This window comes from Mytilus edulis, chromosome 8, assembly GCF_963676685.1.
Source record: "Mytilus edulis chromosome 8, xbMytEdul2.2, whole genome shotgun sequence".
NCBI classification, from domain to species: Eukaryota; Metazoa; Mollusca; class Bivalvia; order Mytilida; family Mytilidae; genus Mytilus; species Mytilus edulis.
In genome coordinates, this window is record NC_092351.1 from 90,106,594 (window position 1) to 90,126,540 (window position 19,947).

At 31.1% G+C, this 19,947-nt stretch overlaps 1 protein-coding gene across 2 annotated transcripts in view; it reads right to left on the reverse strand.

The window, feature by feature from the left end:
• Positions 1 to 2,284: 2,284 nt before the first annotated feature.
• LOC139486609 (calnexin-like) overlaps positions 2,285 to 19,947 on the reverse strand; it is a 41,203-nt gene continuing 23,540 nt past the window's right edge. The window contains exons 15-21 of one of the 2 annotated variants that reach the window (XM_071271530.1): positions 16,370 to 16,410; positions 15,811 to 15,926; positions 15,150 to 15,224; positions 14,491 to 14,637; positions 10,222 to 10,353; positions 8,659 to 8,802; positions 2,285 to 6,447 (exon numbers count right to left, since the gene is read on the reverse strand). In XM_071271530.1, the coding sequence (XP_071127631.1) occupies positions 6,328 to 6,447; positions 8,659 to 8,802; positions 10,222 to 10,353; positions 14,491 to 14,637; positions 15,150 to 15,224; positions 15,811 to 15,926; positions 16,370 to 16,410 (775 nt within the window). In that variant the 3' untranslated portion in view covers positions 2,285 to 6,327. Of the gene's footprint in view, positions 6,448 to 8,658; positions 8,803 to 10,221; positions 10,354 to 11,050; positions 11,177 to 14,490; positions 14,638 to 15,149; positions 15,225 to 15,810; positions 15,927 to 16,369; positions 16,411 to 19,947 lie in introns of both variants that reach the window. The other variant, XM_071271531.1, reaches the window with a different exon arrangement.

Consider the following 19,947-nt stretch of genomic DNA (forward strand, 5'->3'; position numbering starts at 1 on the left):
TGTCTGCTTGTCTTTTTTCATTTATAGCCATGGTGTGTCAGTTTATTTTAGATTTATGCGTTTGACTGTCCCTTGGTATCTTTCGTCTCTCTTATAAGAGTCTGCCAAATATCTTGGTATCTCATATCCATACAAAACTAACAAGATCTTGGTCTTTCCAAACCAAAATGTAATAAAAAGAAATCACTAGAAATTAGCAGAAACATCAAAAAGTGAAACAATAGTTGTGCAAAATCAAGGAATAGACCCAAACAGTTTACTTGTTCCACAACACTACCTGCACCAATTAGCAAAAAAAACTCACTTCAACAAAAAATTCTGAACACTACGTCTTGCACTTATTGTGCTGACATGAATTGTCATTGATATGGTTATATTTATAAATTTACTGTTTACAAATTTTTGAATTTTTTGAAATACTAAGGCTTTTCTACCTCAGGCATAGATTACCTTAGCTGTATTTGGCAAAACTTTTAGGAATTTTGGTTCTCAATGCTCTTCAACTTCGTACTTTATTTGGCCTTTTAAACTTTTTTGGATTTGAGCGTCACTGATGAGTCCTTTGTAGACGAAACGCGCGTCTTGCGTATATACTAAATTTAGTCCTGGTGTCTATGATGAGTTTATTTGATCAGTTTAAAACACACTCACTACCGTGTTCTTTCCTTTGTTGATATTTAAGGAGTTTCTCAATTACACTACAAAGCAGTCGGTTTAATTTATTTAACTACCCATGCTACAAGGCTAAGCAGATGACAAATTTTATTTTTGAATTTGTTAACCACTTCCTTTTCCTTGAACTTGAAACATTGTGAAAATAAAGTTTACTGCAGATACAGCGAATTCAATTTCATTTCTTGACCAGAAATCAGGTATAATTTCTTTTACGATTGGTAAACATTTCATTTTATGTAATAAAATTCAAGCAGCACTTGCATATGGTGTACATATGATCTGGGTTAAGTTCTTCACATATTGTTATGATGGTATGATTGTACTTGATTTTCATATGGTGATGCACTTTTCAAATAGTTTAACTGAGGTCTGGAGCTGGCATGTCAGTAACTGCTAGTGGTACTTTGTTAGTTCATGTATCATTGTGATTTTGCTTAGTTTCTTTTGTTACCTATTCTGACTTCGGACTGGACTTCTTTTAAACTGAGTTTTACTGTGTGCATTTCTATGCGATTCTTTATTTTACATTGGCTAGAGGTATAACAGGAGGAATGAGATTTCACTAAACGTGTTTAACCGTGACGATTTTTTGCGCCTGTCCCAAGTCAGGAGCCTCTGGCCTATGTTATTCTTGGATGTTTTTTAATTTTAGTTGATTTATATGTTTTGGAGATTAGAATGTCGTCCATTTTCACTGAACTAGTACACATTTTTTTTAGTGGCCAGCTGAGGACCCCATCCAGATGCGTGATTTTTCTCAAAAAGTTGAAGACCCATTGGTAGCCTTCCTATGTTGTCTCTTTGACATATTCACCAATTGCATTCTCAATTTTATGTATCCTAGTGCCCAAATTTAACTAGACAAAGGATATTCAGGCTAGATGGTTTCTGCTAACATATAATCATGTGTTAAATCTGTCAAAGCAAGGATCATTGTAGCATTAAGCTTATGATGCATACATTTGCATTCAACTAATGTAGTGCCTATGAAAGATAGATATCTGCAGACATAACACCAGTGCCAAAGGGACAGTTTGTGAATAGAAGGGTGACAAAAAGCCATGTTATTAAATTGTTAACACCCACATATGTCTCGCCTGTATGTAACTTCTACATAACATGTAAATTATGCAAGAAAGTTCATAAACCATGACTGAAACTACAGAGCAAAATGTTTTAATGTGGAAATAAGTGTAGATGTCAGAACTTTCCAAATTTCTTTTTAATTTATTCACAAGTTTTTTTTAACTTATTTCCTAATGCATGTTAAGCAAGACTTTGGTTAGCTTGCTTGCTTTCTTTCAATTGTCCTATCAAATTTAAATACACTAAATACAGATACAACTATGTGTATTTATACTGTTTGGAGATGGCAATCTTACTAACAAAGCTTGAGCAAAAAAGTATACAAACAAAGCAGACAACCCAATCTAGGTTTTTTTCTACATACATTAGGAAATGAGCTCCAAGACTGAATGGTTTTGTTTTCTTGTTGAAGATTATAGACCTCTAATTATTTATGTATTTTTGTTGAGGTCTGATTGGTGTGTGCCTAACAGCCCTTTTCATGAACTATGACATTTCCAATATGGTGCAACATAAGATCTCGTTTGTATAGATATTAGCTGTTTATTATTCATTAAAGTAACAATGTACAAATACAAGTCTAGTTATGATTCCACAAATAACATTTTCTCGACAACACTCACATTGCATATACAAGTTCTGGTTTTGTTTACTCTATCTAAAATAAATAATAAAATAATATATGCATCTTGAAACCAATAATATGGTTTGAAGTGTTAGTGTAAAACTTTTGCATGCTCAATTCTTTTTAAGACTTGAGGATTCTTTATAAAAATTGTGAGCTTCTGAAATAAGATCGTTTTTAATAGCTTTTGTTTTCTTCAATTTTCTAGTGACCTTTCTGAGATATAATTTTTCATCTAAAGCTAATTGCTTAGCTTGTGATTTTCTTAGTGGAATAGAGTGAGAACATGATGATGTTATAACTTTATTGATGCTGCCTAGGAAAAGTAGAATAAACAGATCTTTCAACTCCAAAGTTTCTCAGCTTCATCTCATCTTCCATGTTGCAGAGAAACTCGGCCTCGTTTTCAGGACTATAGATAATCTTTAGAATAAACATCTGGTAAGAAACCAGATTTACAGGATAAATTTAATGTCAACAGGCCACAATTTTACAAGAACTCACTGGATCTACACATGATTGGTGAACTAAAAATTTAAGAATTATGCTAAGTTTGGTTTAAACTTCCTTCTAAGACACATAGCTTGCATACTTTTGGCCTTTTGGTTTTTATTCACTATGTATTTGGATTGTGGCCATAATTTTGTAAGTGATGATTCATGTTTGTTGATTTATAAAAGTTTCATCAACTCTGTTCACATAAAGCTGCAGGTCTTCTGAAGAATATGCATACAAGCAGTATAAATAAATGAACAGTAAATAAGTTGGTAGAACACAAACTTTCAGTTACCATGAATATCTGCTTCAAAACTTTGTAATTTACGGTTGAAACAAAGCAAATTCAAGAAATAAAATTACCCAATAAACCATGAGTCACTACCAATATCTAAATAAGATTATCCCAATATAAAAATGTTGACCTTACATAAACACATGTATCAAACAAACAAATAAACACTTTATCACACATGTGTGGCATATAATCTAAGAAATCAAATCAATACATAGAAAAAACAAATAAGACATAAAATAATATAAGTTCATCAAATAATCTTAAGCCTCCTAATAATTCTAACTTTTTCTATTTTCTAAAAGATGCTTTGAAAATATTTTTGGAAATCTGTGTGTCTAATTTTTGGCATGTTTGTGGTAGGCCTCGAATTTACAAGGCTGTGAAATAAGAATGATGAACAGGGCAAATATTTAATAACCCCTTCCAAACAAAATCAGTGGGTTTTTTTAAACTTTCAGGTTAACATAAATAAATACAGAAATGTCAATCTATTAGATTCTATATAATCTTATTAAATAAAATAGTTATTTCCATTGAAGAAATCAAATATACATTCATTGATCTATCAAATTGTAATTAAACCTTATCTGAGATATTTATAAAAATTTATGTATTTGCTTAAGGTGGTACCTAACACAACAGGGAGATAACTTGTAAAAATCTGCTAAACGTTTTAATAACGTTGTATTGTTAAGGAAGTATTATTAAAGCTGCTCAACGATCAAAATTAGTATTTGTCAAACTGCTATATAACCCATGAAATTTTTCTGTTTTTGTAATGCGTCAAAGTTAAAATTAAATGAAAATTAAACGAGCAAAATTAATTTTGTTCAAGGTGTTTGGTACCATCTTAAACAGAAATTTATAAAAATTTGTATGTCACCTGGAAGGAGCTGCCACATGAACTATACTAAATTCCACAACTAAAAATTGTTTCATTAGATATTGATCAGTTTCATTATAAGTGGATCTCCACTTGACAACTTGCTCCATGGCAAAAAAATATCCCAATTCAAATAAAATATTCTATAGGAATTGAAGAGAGCATGTGCAAAAGGTTTACAGAAAATCATTATACATGATATCTTTCAACAATATTTTTGGAATGTTAATGGCACTGGTAATAATATTAAATATTAACATTTTTTTCTACCTCATTTGGGCATTTTTAACAATTCACAATATTTCGATGTTCCCATATCATATGGAAATGCAAAAATGAATCTACCTTTAATTTAGCCTGTAAAGCAATTTTTAATTAGACCGTGACCTTGAAATAAAGCATAAAAACTGTAACACTGATTATCTAAGTAATATTAACATGCATACTGGTTATGATTGTAGGAACATCTGGATTTCATCTACTTCTCCACAAAAATCACAAGTAATATATATATTAGGTGTTATCAAGCTCACATCAAAACATGTAATACTTAACGTAAAAGTATTTGAAATTCTTATTTTGAGCTAAATTAAAAATGGCTCCATATAACTTTTTAAGGGGCCATTTATGGGTAGCATGTATGTTAAGTAAAATAGCCATTAACAGCATCATACTTATCATTCTCTAAGATTAATCTCAAGCTTGTCAACATTTACAAAAAATGGTATTTTACCATCAAAATTTGTTTAGAAAACAGATGAAAAACAATTGCTTTTCATACATCAAACAAAGGTCATAAACAAAATGTTAAACAGTCTCAGAATGTTAACTTTGTGTTTTTTTAACCAATTTTAATATTCAGGCAGACAAAACCAATCATTCAGACCTCTAAACATATAACTAACATTCAATAAATCATCATTTGTTATCATATAATCAAGGGACATAACTCAATAAATCTCTTGTACGTTTGTGTCATATATTTTCATACATCTATTCTAAGCTTCAGTATAACATTGATTATTTCAATGAAACACTGAAACAAAACCACATATTACAATAGATGTAAACAGAACAGCATAGATTACAATCCAATAACAAATATTAATCTATTCATTTTTTTTGCCACCAAAAATTATACTTTTACAGAAATTTGGGAACAATAAATAATCTACAAATTATTCATTTATAATCCTTGTCGCAATTACATAAAAAAATACTTATTTTAAAGCTGAAAAAAACATACATAAAAGCTATTATGATCCTGTATCATTCACATCTATAAATCTATCTTCTCAATAAAAACAGACCTCTAAGTACTAGAAATAACCACATGTGGTGCTTGGAAGGCATTCACCATCAATAAACCTTTTTTTCCCATTTTACTTATAATTGTTACAAAATTCTAAGGAAAATGCAACCACCAAATTTAATTAATTTGAGTGCCTTTTAAAGTTGGAACAACCCTTAGCGCAAAACTGACAAATTCATTCAACATATCATTTATACAGATATGTGAGGAAATTTGTTCACTATGGCAAACCTCAAAAATATTGTTGATAATAAAAGAGTTTTAATTATCACAGGGCCTATAAACTAGTATTGAAGAAATTGCAGATAAATGATTAATGATTGGAATGAGTGAAGTCACAATGATCACTTAGTGTTCACTGTAATAGATACAACATAGATCACTCATCATTATTTGTTCTAAATAATTTTGTTTTTTGTTTAAAAAGTGCAAGTTTTTTCTCTACACAACTTATTTATAAGTTTAAAAACAAAACAAAATTAATTTGATTCCAAAAATTGAATAATATAAGTCTTTCATCATATTTTGACGTCTATCCTATTTAAAACTGATTTGTAGAGAGTAACAATTTATATCAAAGTGTCCAGCTAATATATTTTGCATTCTAAGACACCAGTAATACAAAAATTTGACAATGATTTAAATAATAATCCCCATAAAGAATATCTAACACAACAAGTTTCTCTATCATCAACCATTGATTTTATTATAAACATGATAAAATGAATGTAAAGCTTTATTTTACAAATGAAAGATGTGATAATCTTGATGTTTTAACATCGTAAATAGTTGAATGATTTCCTCTTGATATCCTTTAATATCAAACTACTAATCTTGATCTTCAATATACAAATGTACTAATCTTGATCTTCATAAATTGATAATTTTTTCATATTCTAATCTTGATCTTCATACAAATGATAATTTTTTTCCTAAACTAATCTTGAACTTCATCATTCTTTCCTGGCTTTTCGTTTCCTTGGTGATGTACGTCTGTTAGAATCTTCTGATTTTTCCTCTGTTTTTTCTTCCTCCTCTCCTTCATCATCCCCCTCTTCCTCTTGGCTGCTTTCCTGAGAAACAAAAATCATACAGAAAACTTAATTCTCACGTTTAATACATGAATCTACAGCACAGAGAATAATTTCATAGTTTCAGAAAAATTGTACAGAATCATTCACTAACACAAAACACACCTTCAAGTGGTTATCATTAGTTTCTATCTGCTATACTTCATTTTCTTTTATTGTTTTTTGAATTAAATTGTATAACATTATATCATGCCTAGGAAATTTACATCTTATACAGTATGGGTTTTGTCCAGTATTTACTATTAACAGCTGTTGTTTGACATAAATGCCAAATAATATAAATCAATCTTTTATCAGTTAAATATGAAAAATACTGGCAAAATTTGACTCTCACTACTATTTAAAGATTATTGATGGTCTTTTTAATGAGAGGAAGTGTTTGAACTACAATTTCATTGAAGAGCTGAGCCCTGAGATGAGACGTAGCCTGGAAACATCCTCATGTTTGATAAACCTTTTGATGATGTTGACAAAATGTAGGATCACTGTGCTTCACTTTTTCACTCCAAAGCCACGGGTAATACAAATACAAGTTGCTTATGAACAGTTCCAATGTTTCTACAACTCCTAATTATATACTGTGACGTTTTTGACAGATAGCACTGCCTAAATTTTTATTGATATTGTCTATATTTTGTTGAACTACTATTTAGCTAACCTTGTGAAAACTTTATGAATTATTGAGATTACATGTTTTAATTTAATTAGGTTGACATTGTTTGTCTATGTCTCTACCACGACTGTACTTTGTATTATTATATATAGCAAGGAGTGTGTGTATTTTATGTCATGATTACCTATGTATTGTATAAATGTTTTTATATTGTAAGTTCCAGAGTAACAGAAAGCATGGTTCTATGAACGGCAGCTTGTAATAATATGTACGTTACTTTCACTTTTGCTTTAACCGGAAGTCACGTATTGTGATAAATATAGTGACAATCCTGAGAAATCGTATAAATTGTATACTGTCTTGGACATGTTTTAGTTATATTTTTGTATGTTTTTCAAAATAGAGATAAATGTTAGAGTATTTTATGTAAGGTTTATGTAGAATAGAGTTTTATTCTAAATATTGTAATAGCTTCTTACGAACTATTTTTGCACCGACCTTGCGCACCTTTTCACTGTAATCGGGCTGTTATGACGTGGTTTTCTAAGACGTTAAGTGCAAAGTTATTTACCTAATAAGGAAGATTCCTTATTTGGTCATGGATTTTACCCATATTTGGAATTTCTCTCATGCGAAAAACAACACTAGCGTAAGATTGATAGTATTTTACGTCAGTTCCAGCTTGTCCCTAGTTCCGGATAGCAGTAAAATAAACTTGTCTCGTAACTTTCAAGGTACAGTTTTTCTAAAGCAGCAGTTTAGTTCCTGTATATTGCACTATATATGCAATATAACTATTTATGCAGTTCATATATAATCGTTCCAGTTTCCAGTTTTAAACAGAGGCAGAATTTTAATAGCGTTCTTGTTTTCTAAAGATACTAAGTTTTGAGAATAAAGTTTAATTATGAATTTTAACTTTAAATAGGAAAGGTGCGTCAACTCGGCAAAAGTGGCCGTTTGTTTCGAATAGTAGGGTGGCTGTTTATGTATCTTTTTAGAGTATAAAAAGAGAGTTACGAAAATAGGGGCTTATTTATTTGTGTAGTATTTTACATGTATTTATATGGAGAGTTGCTGATATAATCTGTGTTTCCTGAATGTTGATTTTTGGTGTAGCTGTTTCATAATATTATCTTATGTTCGTTTAATCTATACGGACTATTTTTAATTGTTGATTGTTGTTTTAAGAGATTCATTGCTGTTAATCCATGTTCCAGTTGTTTTTAATATTATTGTCTGGTGAATAAAAGTTATTATACACTTGAAACTATTTTGTGTTTCCATTCAGAACATCAAACTAAAGTCTGAGCTGATACTTGATTACATTACATATAAAAATCTATCCGACTTACACACACACATATAAAAGACTGGGCGCCGACCTAGAAACTATATTTTGGTGATATGCCGTTGTGGTAGCAGTACTATAGTAATTAATTTATCTTGAGCGTTTATATTTCCTGTGAAATTCTTTTGGTTCGTTGTTGGTGTCTGTCTGGTCTGGTGGTTAGTTTTGTCGGTTAGCATGAAAGGTTCTCACCGGTTTGCGAACACGTTACAATACATTTTCAACATACCTCTTTTACGTCTAAATCAGACTTTTTAGTTTTCTTCGCCTGATTATCTCCCTTTGGTCCAACTTCCTCTTCTTTATTTTCAGCCTCTTTATCATCTGGTGAAGGCTCGTCAGTTTTCTTACGTTGTGCTTCTAAAACCTCTGGCTGTAAAGTTCAATGAAAGTTAATGTTATGGAATGAGATACGTCAAAACAAAAAACTGAAATAAAACTTCATTTGACTTGTAAACAGATAAAGCTGACCCTTTCCAGAGCACTAATGTTCAACCATGATAAAGTTTGAATACTAATTACACTGTGAGTTTTTAACGTGGATTGTTTGTCAAAAATATGACAGTTGTTGTCCATTCATTTGATGTGTTTTGTCATTTGATTTTGCCATGTGATTAGGGACTTTCCAAATGAATTTTCCTCAGAGTTTAGTATTTTTATGATTTTACTTTATATTATTTTTTGCCATGGTGTTGCCTTTTTTTCTTCTACTTATGTTTTTTTCCGTCTTCTTCCTTTTCTATTCTTCTCTCCATCTTATAAAGAACTTTATTTAAGAAATCACTCATGTTATTGTTTAAATCAAATGTTTGTGTTATTATAAATTACATGTACTGTGGATTTTTTATTTTTGAGGATTGAATAAAAGTTGCATTTTACTGGTGTTGCCAAAATTTGCATACAGGCCTGAATGATATTTAAGCTTTATGTGTCAAACTTTCGAACTTGTAGTTCATCTGTACCTAAAAAATCCTTGAATAATCGGTACCCAATAAAAAATAATGAATCCACAGTATATAAAATTATTGATGAAGATAGGTATCCAAATTTAATTTGGTGTTTTTTTACTAAGAATCTATAATATTTGTGTAAAGAACTATTCTATAAATAAGACCAGGTATAAAGTCATTAAAATAATCAACCAACATGCTGCCATACTACCAAGGCAGGTACAATAAAATATTAAATAATCTCCTTTACGTAACTAAATGAACTTAGAATCATTCTTATATCTTCATCCCTTTCGAACCTTCTTTCTTTAATTTTACTTTGTGATGTTGAATTTGCAAAAAAATCATTAAAACTCAGAACTACATGTATTAGAATTTATTAACAACTAAAAACGTAAAATTTCCCCATCATAGTCTTAAGAAAGGAACCATTTGACAATTAATTCAACATAACCCCTAGCATTTCTCAGAAGATGTATACCTTCTTCCTCTGATCGTTGACATATGCATTCTATTACATTTATTGCTTCAAAACTATTTCTTTCAGCACACTTAGCATCAGATATCAAACCTACTTCAGGCTGTTCCAAAAATAAATGTATGGAGGGAGGGGGGAAGAAAGGTACTTTTTATTTGACCCCACCATGCATACATTTTAAATTGGATCTTTCATTTAAATGTTAAAGCAATCTTTCTTAAATAACCACCACCCATCAAATTTTAATAAAAGCCCTTATTGCTTTATTGCATGAACCAGAGATAAAGGTAGCAAGCACACTGATTTATAAAGGAATTTTAAATGAGACTTTAAGAGAATTAACAGCATAGAATAAGAACTGCACCTTGATTGGTCCACTTCTTGGACAGAGACAGATGGAGAGTAGTAAAACTGGAAGTAATAGAACAACAACATAAACAGCCCACAGCCATGGTCTATCGTCTGCTGCTCCTCGTATAGACGCCCAAAGACCCTTCTGTCAATGCAAATAACATTCAGATAAACACACATCATTGCATATATTTAATCAGACAGGTTTAATACTTCAGAAATCAATTATAAAGCCATGAATTAATGGATTTTTTGTTAGGGCTATTTGTACGAGTAAAAAAAAAGGTCAAATACTTTCCAGTATTCATGGCTTGTAACAGGAAATTCTGAAGTCCTTTGATTTCTAAACATATAAATATTCAACATGAAAACCCAGTTTTGACTTTTGAAATTTTGTTGATTAACTCCTAAAAAGGATCAAATACATGGAAAAATGTCAATGGTGACAAACCAATCATTAGTTTCTAAGTCTGACTGCATTTTCATGTTGACTAGAAAACTAGAGTACACACCAGAACTTTTAATACATCAATTTGACAACTGCATGTCAATTTGACTTCTCTCTTAAAAAAAAGGATAAAAAGCAGTTCTTTATTCAAATGGATGTTGCTGTAAATACCAAAATAAAGACATTTTTTTGTAGCCTTTAATTATAATTTTTTAATAAAATCTAACTGCCAAAATAATTGTTCCCTTTTGTTAATAGGATAAATTTGGGCTGAATTTCCTTTTAATTTGTATTGTGATTGCTAGAAAATTTTGACAAGTTATCGAAGCACAAACAGTGTATTAAAAGTTACCCAGTGCGTACTCATATAAACAACATTCAATTTGTCCCTTACCTGCGATTTAGAAAAACAGCAATAGGCAATAATTAGGACAATGGGCAATACAACTAAGACTAGAAATACTGCCCAAAGCCAGGGTCGGTCTCTTGTGGCATCTAATATAGCATCAACTACACTTCTCTGAAATAGTCACACTTAATGTAGGCTTAGGAGAAGTTAGGCAGACAACCAATCTGCACTCAATAAAGCATTGGTTGTTGAAACAATCGTAAAGCATGCCTTAATGTGCCTGAACCAAGTCAAGAATTGTAATAAACAATTTCCAAAGTATTTATAGATTCATAATTTTGTTTATCACATTTTTTCTCATGTTTCTGGCTACACAGCTACTTTTGCATAGGTACTATTTCTGTACTAAAAAAATGCAGTACTGGAAATTTACTTTTAATATATAGTACTATTTCTTTACTCTTAAACTATTGTAATATTTAGGTACTTGTAATTTACAGTACTTGATTTGTACTAAATATTTTGGTACAGAAATAATACAATATTCCATGTTTGAAAATCATAACTCTAAGAGATTTGAAATAGAAAAACTTTCAAAATGCTGAAAATGTAACGGTAGTAACCAAAAATCTGTAGTACCTAAATTTCAAGTACAAATAAAGTACTGTTAACAACAGGTACCTAAATATTACAAGAATTTTAGAGTAACAAAATAGTACTGAATTTTAAAAGTAGATTTCCAGTACAGTACATTCCGGTTATTTGCATAGCCTATTTGTCAGACGAAATTATGCAATAAAGCGGAGTATGCTTATATCCGAAATGCCAAAATACGGAGTAAAATAACATCGATAGTGCAGATCAGTAAAAGGAAATCCTGAAGAAAGATGAACGTCCATAATCCTCTTACAACATATTGAATGATTATTTATTCTAATAAAAGTTATTTGTCTAGTGTCATGCATTTTATTTCATTGTTTATTCTTTCAATAAAGTTTATAAACATTTAGTTTTAGTTTATTTTATATGTACCGACTTTTCCTTTACCTAGATACGAAAATAAAATTGTTCTAAAAATAGATTTGTTTCCATGACCCGGATGTACAAATTATATTGTTACGCTTTGATTAAAACAAACTGTTGAACAATGCTACACAGTTTATAATCATTTGATACAATAAATGTGCAATGAACTGCCTTTAATATGCAGTATTTACCGATTGCACAGTGATGTAACACTGTTACTTTAACCTCGTTAGTTTCGTATATGCAAAGCACATGTAATGGGGCCCTGCACGGGTTATTTGCTGGACACGAGTGTTGAAAGTGAGAAAATATAATAATTTTAAGTTAATGTTCTTTTCAAAAAATATTAAAAATAAAAGATTGATGTATGAAATTCTACAACCATACATAAATGCCCTGTAATATTTAACATAAATGTAGATCACCCCTAGCCAAATTACGAGATTGCACATTGGATAATGATCGATAATTAGCAGGCGTTATTGTTTTAAAAATACACCCAAAATGTAATCTATGAACAATGTTTGAAATGCAATCAATAATGAACACCTTTTGAGATAGAAGATCATAGAATGGTTGTGTTTTTAACAATCAGCTGATTGACATTTTTATGACCTCGAGGCTTAAAATAGAATATGGTAAACTTTACCTGTGTATACATCGAGGCCTTTTTTATAATCATATAAACACGAAAGAAACTGTTTTAAAACTTTATTTAAATAACACAGAAGTAAATGTGAAATAATGTCAAAAATAATCATGCATTAAAAAAAACAAACTTACCAAATTGCTGTTTCCGGTCAAAACATCTCGTCAGTTTTAACTAAGCATATCTAGCTGGCGATTATTTTCTATGCAATTAACCGAAATGCCACTTGTGGGGCTATGCATATAACCGTACAATTTAACATTAGATGAATGGGAAATGGTTTTGTGCAGGAGAAAAGTATGCAATTAACCGAATTATGCTATTAAGCGGTATGCAATTAAGTGGAATCGACTGTACTATAAATTTTTAGTACAGAAATAGTACCTATGCAAAAGTAGCTGTGTAATATTGCATGAACAGAGAAAATTAAGCAATAATCAATCAAATCATGTTGTTTATGTTCCGGACCATATGAGTATTTGGACCATACGCGTATGGTCATGACCATATGCGTATTCTCATATGGTCTGACCATACGCGTATGGTCCGACCGTTCGCGTATGGTTGGCCATTCTGATGTCTACGGTGTTTTCAATAAGCTCTAGGTCTCAAATAACGTAAAATGACTGTACTACACCATATTCACAATACAACTTAAATAAACTATGTTACTTTCTAGTGATTTCTTGTGTAACAGTTCATTAAGAAATTTTTGGAGTTTAATTATTTTAGTCGACATAAATAACAAATCGGTAATGACCGACCATCGGTAATTACCATCGGTATAAAATGTGTTTACTATAAATTTGACAATTAAGTAAAATTAACTATGTGAAACTTCTTATTTTTATTTAGCTTATCTTTTGATCATCATTTAATAATAAAATTACCTATATTATAGCGTCTTTTAAGTGAACGGTCATATCATATGAAGAGTTTAGAAGTATTAAAAGTAAACTGTAACAGAGTGTTAATTACCCCGACCATACGCGTACGGTCGGACCATATGAGTATATACCCATATGGTCATGACCATACGCGTATGGTCCAAATACTCATATGGTCCGGAACATTTATAAATGTATGTTGTTTCTTGAATTATGACATTTCTACAGATTGCTTTGTATAAAGATTGTCAACTAATGTTTTATGTATCAAATTAAGGAAATATTGGAAACAAATAAAACAGGTTTGTTATTGATTGTGTTAAAATATGTAATAAACAGATTATACCATTTTTAAAAGTCTCCAACAGATTATAGTTAACGGCTATAGTTACAGTTACATTCTTTTTTTTTAATCAGCTAGCCATGGACATACGATACAGTAGCAAGGGTTCATAATAGACATCAAAATTTAAATAACAGGACTTTGTTAACAATAGGTATCCTTAATTTACAGTACATATACTGACTGAATTACATACAATGCATAAAGTCAAAGCAATGCAAAGGAAAATGATGTTCAAGTTAAATAAGGATAAGTTACTTCCCTTATCAATTATCACTAAATGACAGTAATTGGTATAAGGTTGAGATGTATTTACGGAATTTTTTTTAATTTCTTGTTATATTTTATTTTCTTAAATTTGGAAAACGATTGAAATGATATGAATTTTTTTTAATCTATAAAATGCCAAAATCAAGCAAAATATCTCAAAACATAAGTCAAGCAGGCATTTTTTAAAAGTGGATATAAAATTTTGACTTTGTGGTGACCAATTTTAAGTATAATCTGTATCGTATGCCTTTCAATGTAACAAAATCGATTTCGATAATGTAAGAGTTAAAAGGTTTGGCAAGTAATTTACCCCTCCAGAGACGACTTTCTCTTGTGCAGATTTAATCTCCCAGGTCTGTGCTGTGTAGGAGCTGGAGACGGCTTTGTCATCTGTGATCAGGAAATTATCAAACACAATATCATCTGTCATCGACCATAACTCTAATCCTAAAGCATGCTGGAAAATAAATAATTACATGTTAGGTTACTATGAAATTAAATGTATTAATCTATTTTTTAAAGGTCAAAATATGTGTCTTAGGTTGAGATCACTTTAATGGTAAGAACTCTCTTACTTGTTTTTTACATTGATATTATCTTTACGTGTTAACTAGAATAAAATACTTTCGGGCAAAAGAAAGTTTGTCTTATAATTGAAACACAATTTTTCTTTCCTTTCCATTTTCCAAGAGCTGCCTCCCATCTAGGAAAAAATTTAATATTTGTCTCAACAATGACTGGATTTAGCAAGTAATAATTAACAAAATCTGACCCTAAAAATATGCTGCATTAAACATCTTTACAGTACTCTATTGCAGAACTCTGGCAAGGCTTATAACTGTCCTGAATAAGTATGTAAATAATTAATAGGATTTTTTTAAAAACAAAAACAATGTTTTCCCATATTAAACATCTATTCACAGCATTGGTAACTGTGATTGAAGCATACCAAAATCAACCAATACTTACAATAGGGGTCATTTTATAAGGTTCTGAATCCTCAAAGAAGTCAGGATTGGTGATCTTTCTTGGAGCCCATATTCCCTGAAATAAAATAGTACATGCTAATGATGAATCTTATATCCCACATTCTAGTTCACTCAGTTAGAATGATTTGAAAAGTGTCTGACGTACAGACAACACATTGAAATGTCAAACTGTAAATATGATTAATGGAGATTATGTTTTCCCCTTCAATGAGACAGCAACCTATACATAAACAACAGAAATTTGATTGACATTCTGGGGTAGATAAAGACAGATAATTTATCTGGAGTTGTCTGTGATGTGCTTAGTACTTCAAGAATCCAGGAGTACATTGAGCATACTCAGTTTTGAATGAAGATGTTCTTCCCTATAAATAATTTAGATTTGACCATAGATATAAAGGTGGTTGTAAGTGATACCTGTTCTTGATATCAGAAGCAATTATCTAGATGTAGTAGTATATATTAAAGTTATACATGTAATTATTTCTCTACGTAATAGTTTTAAAGATAAGCATGTAATCCACTTCAATCATCATTGTTATTTTGAAATGCCAAATGAACTTAACAATCCATGTCTGAAACAGCCTAAATGTTCCGACTTACAATCTGGTCTAAACCTATATCATAACCACACTACAAACCTTATAATCCGGGTTGTCAATCATTGCTGGCCTCCATTTTCCTTTATATTTGGGGTTTTTAACTTGTGGTCTCTCCCATTTGCCACAACCTACAGCATCTTTACATTTTGTATTATCTACAAAAATAACAAATGAAATCTAGTTTCAACAGTTCCTTCCTAGACGGTGTGTTCTATCAAAAGTAACACAAAATACTTCTTTTTATCAATTGATTGATATTGTTAATACACAGTTGGATCTGACATAAAGTCTGTCAGGCTTGGGGTAATTGTAATAGTAATTATTTATCTGACATCAAGTCTACAGGTACAAGATAAAATAGTACTGTAAGAGGAAGGGTTTAGTTTTTTCATTTTAATGCTACCAAATCTTTGCATCTCAGATAATACAAAATTGTTGGTTATCATAATTTCCTAGGTTATAACATTTCAGATGACCAACTTTCTGTTTTCGCTAATTTTCATTTAAAGTATGAACAAGTATATAATGAAATGTTAACTTAAGGCAATTGTATAGAACAAACAGAATCTGAACCGAGACAATCCTAATCTATACTGACCTATTTGTGGAGGCTCCCATTCACCGTCCATATCTTCATCCCTGGAAATACAAATTGTTCATAATATATATTTAAGGTAAGGTTTGCGTACACAGGGAGATAACTCGAATTCAAATAATTGAAAAAAGGAGGGATCCGCCATTTTGAATTGCTTTGATTAACCAATGTTCGATAACTACAATATTATCGAAAATAAAACAACACCTACCTCAAAATCGCCGTTTTGATGTAATTTTATCAAAATTTGAATCGTACAAGTAACGTTATGACCTTCAGTTTGTTAGTTTTCATTTATATGACGTCACGTTAAGCCCGTCTTTGTGCAAAAACCATTCATAAAGTTTCGCGGAATTTTATTTTATTTCATTTCATAAATGTACATTTTCATGTCCCCGCCGTAGCAAGGGGGTATTGAGTTTTATCCTTGTCTGTTTGTACGTCCATCCGAATGTACGTCCGTTTTTACAAAATTGGTTTCCGTTCTCTAACTTTAGTTTGCCTCAACCAATTGATATATAAAACTTATGCATAATGCTTTTTACCACAAAAACACAGAATAAATTTGAATTTTGATGTCGTCACTTTTACAGTTCTAGATTTATGAGGGGTCGGACAGGGTACACATTTCTCCTTTCTCCTGTCCCTTTTCTCTTGTCACCCGCCGTAAAACCTTTAACCCTTAGACTGCTGCATTCATTTCTATTGTACTTTTGTGTATTGCTGAATAAAATTTTAATCACTGATGAAATAAACATGTTCACTTACAACTGCTGTATCTTTGTAAATATTGAATATTCATCAATAAAACTTATATAAAAAAGTATTGTTAGATTCTGTATTTTTTATTTATTTTATTTTTGTGTGAGTCTCTGGTCATTTTTTACCTGTACAGGTGCAAATAGAGGTAAACAAAGGTAAAATTATTTTTTTCATGTTTTATTAACGAATCCATCAATGTAAAAGTATCCATGACTTCAGAATTGAACCAATATATAAAAATCTCTTTTAAGAACTAGTTCCATTGTGATTATCCAAAAAAAAAAGTTTCTTCTAGAACCAACAGCCTTTTTGATGCAAATATTTTCCGGTATTTTCCTCCAACTATCACTGCGCCGACTTTTACTTCCATGTACAAATATATTTATACGACAAGTTCATTGTTATAGCTTTCATCAATAAATAATCTTGACAAACTTAAAGTTCGGATCTATCGATGTCAGTCAATATTGATTCACATTTGAAAGGCGAAATGATAAACATCGCAAATCGTGTTTCATGTCATCCATTTTGGACAAGGTCTGGGAATCCCGGTGGTTCTCGCTTTAAAAGTCTTCTGTTCGCAGTTTTGATAGAATATTTCTATTTCCATCTATTATATCTTCTGTTCTCGTCAAAATCCTTTTTATCGGCCGCCGCTGTTAAATCGTTATCATTGAAATACTTCTGAACGTGTTGGCCATTTCTCCAAATAATATCCGCCATTTTGTCATATTTTTCATCAAAAAATTTCACTTTCGGTTTTATCGCTTATACCTGATTTAAAGTCAAGAGACACTCGAAAGAACGCAGATTTTTAACCAATCAGAATCCATACAAGTCGAAACTGCCGCAATCTCATGAATATTGACTCCGCCCATTCCATGGTAACTGTGTAAACAAACGAGTTACGGAAAACGACTATAGTCGCGCGTAGCAGTAGCGGACTGCTTTTTCTGAACGACAATAGTCGCGCGTAGCAGTCTAAGGGTTAAAAAAACTAATGTATGGGAAGCTCATTTCAACAGAAATCGATCTAATATCTTGTGTTTTGATGGCTTGTCCCCGTCCTGTCCTTTCACAAGATAGAAGTGTTGTTTATTCTGCTTCAAGAACCCCGATAATTTTTTCACTGACTGTTAAGCTGTCTCTTTCATTGAATTTGTAAGTCTGATGCATGCCGTTTCCGATTTTTTATAAAGTATAAATACAAATTATAGAAACACAGGATTGAGTGAAAAACGGCACATTTTTTGTGACACTTTTAGTCAATTTCGTTTAAAATGGTTGGAATTTACATAATCATAAATGCGCCACTGATGACATGATTTACTTATAGAGGATGCATATATATATTCTCAGATATTTTTATTGCATAATTTTCACGAATGACAGAATGTTGACATGGTCTTTCAAATGTACAGTTTGCAAGGTTTATCCGCAAATACACACACAACCCACACCTTTACATCATTCGAAATATATGTTATTTTATCAATCACTTTTACAACTGACGGAATGTTTCTAATCGTAATTTTTTTTATGGATGCATTAAAAATGTGTCTTTCAGACACAACTATTGTATTGTGTCGTCCTGAACATACCTGAAGTATTTGCCACCGGACATTTTACAACCCCTAATCAAACAAACTTCTATGCATATCAGTCAACTTTGAATTAATTTATCTAAAAACAAGGATGGTAACATTTGTCTCTACACATGCACGGACTCACTAAAATTGTTAGTTTTTAGTTTTTCTCCGTATGTATATAAGAGATCATAATGAAGTAGTGACGACGCTCGGAGTATTTTTATGAGGTCGTTTTCTGAATTTTTCGTTTCTGTTCTCTACCTTTAGTTTGCTTCAACCAAATGTTATAAAATTTATACGTAATGCTTTATAATGGTTTATATTTATGCAAGAGGGGGCATCATCAATGTCCCATGGACACATTCCTTCAAACTCAGAGTCTTGTACATGTATAAGTACACAAGTATGACCAAATTTAAACACCTCCCCTTCTGACTGATAGTTGTGGGCATAAAAGTTAAGGGACGACATCAAAAGTTCAATGTAGGATAAAAAAAACAAAACTTAATTCACATAGTTTGTTCACTGACCCCCTCCCCCTTCTTAACTTAATTTGGGAAAAAATTGATTGACCAATATGGATATATGTAAAATCGATGTCAAATTAATAAAAACTTGCAGCAACTTATCCCCCCCCCCCCAAACTATTTGAATTAATTTTTTTTTATCCTACATTGATCTTTTGATGTCATCCCTAAGTTAATCACTGTTTTCTCTCATTGACTATTGTCAGTCCCAAAGTGTTACAAGACAAAATGATTCTTTGTAAAAGGATGCTATTATCTTCTTTGGAGATCAACAAACAAACAAAATATTTTTGTGTTTTACAGAAATGACAAGATGAACACATAACGCCCATTTCCGTAAAAACGAGTTCGGAGACATACCAATTTTATTAGCTCATTATAATGCAAATAGTTAAATCCTAACGTTCACAGTTTTTTACAAAAACGGTGGACCCGGAAAAAGGATATTTTTGGCTTTTTGTTGCCATGGCAACGGGTTTTTTTTAACCCAAAAATTTAAAAATCTTGTTTTTAGGAACTTTTTACGATTTTTTTAATTAAAATTTATTATTAATGAATGGACCACAATTATTTTTACATGTTTTGCTCAGTTTTATTTTTTTATAGTCACTCGCATACATTATTATTTCAGAAGAATTCAAATACAATTTTCCCTAAAAATCGTCAAAAATCGGAATTTTGAGCTTTTCACATGAAAAAACTG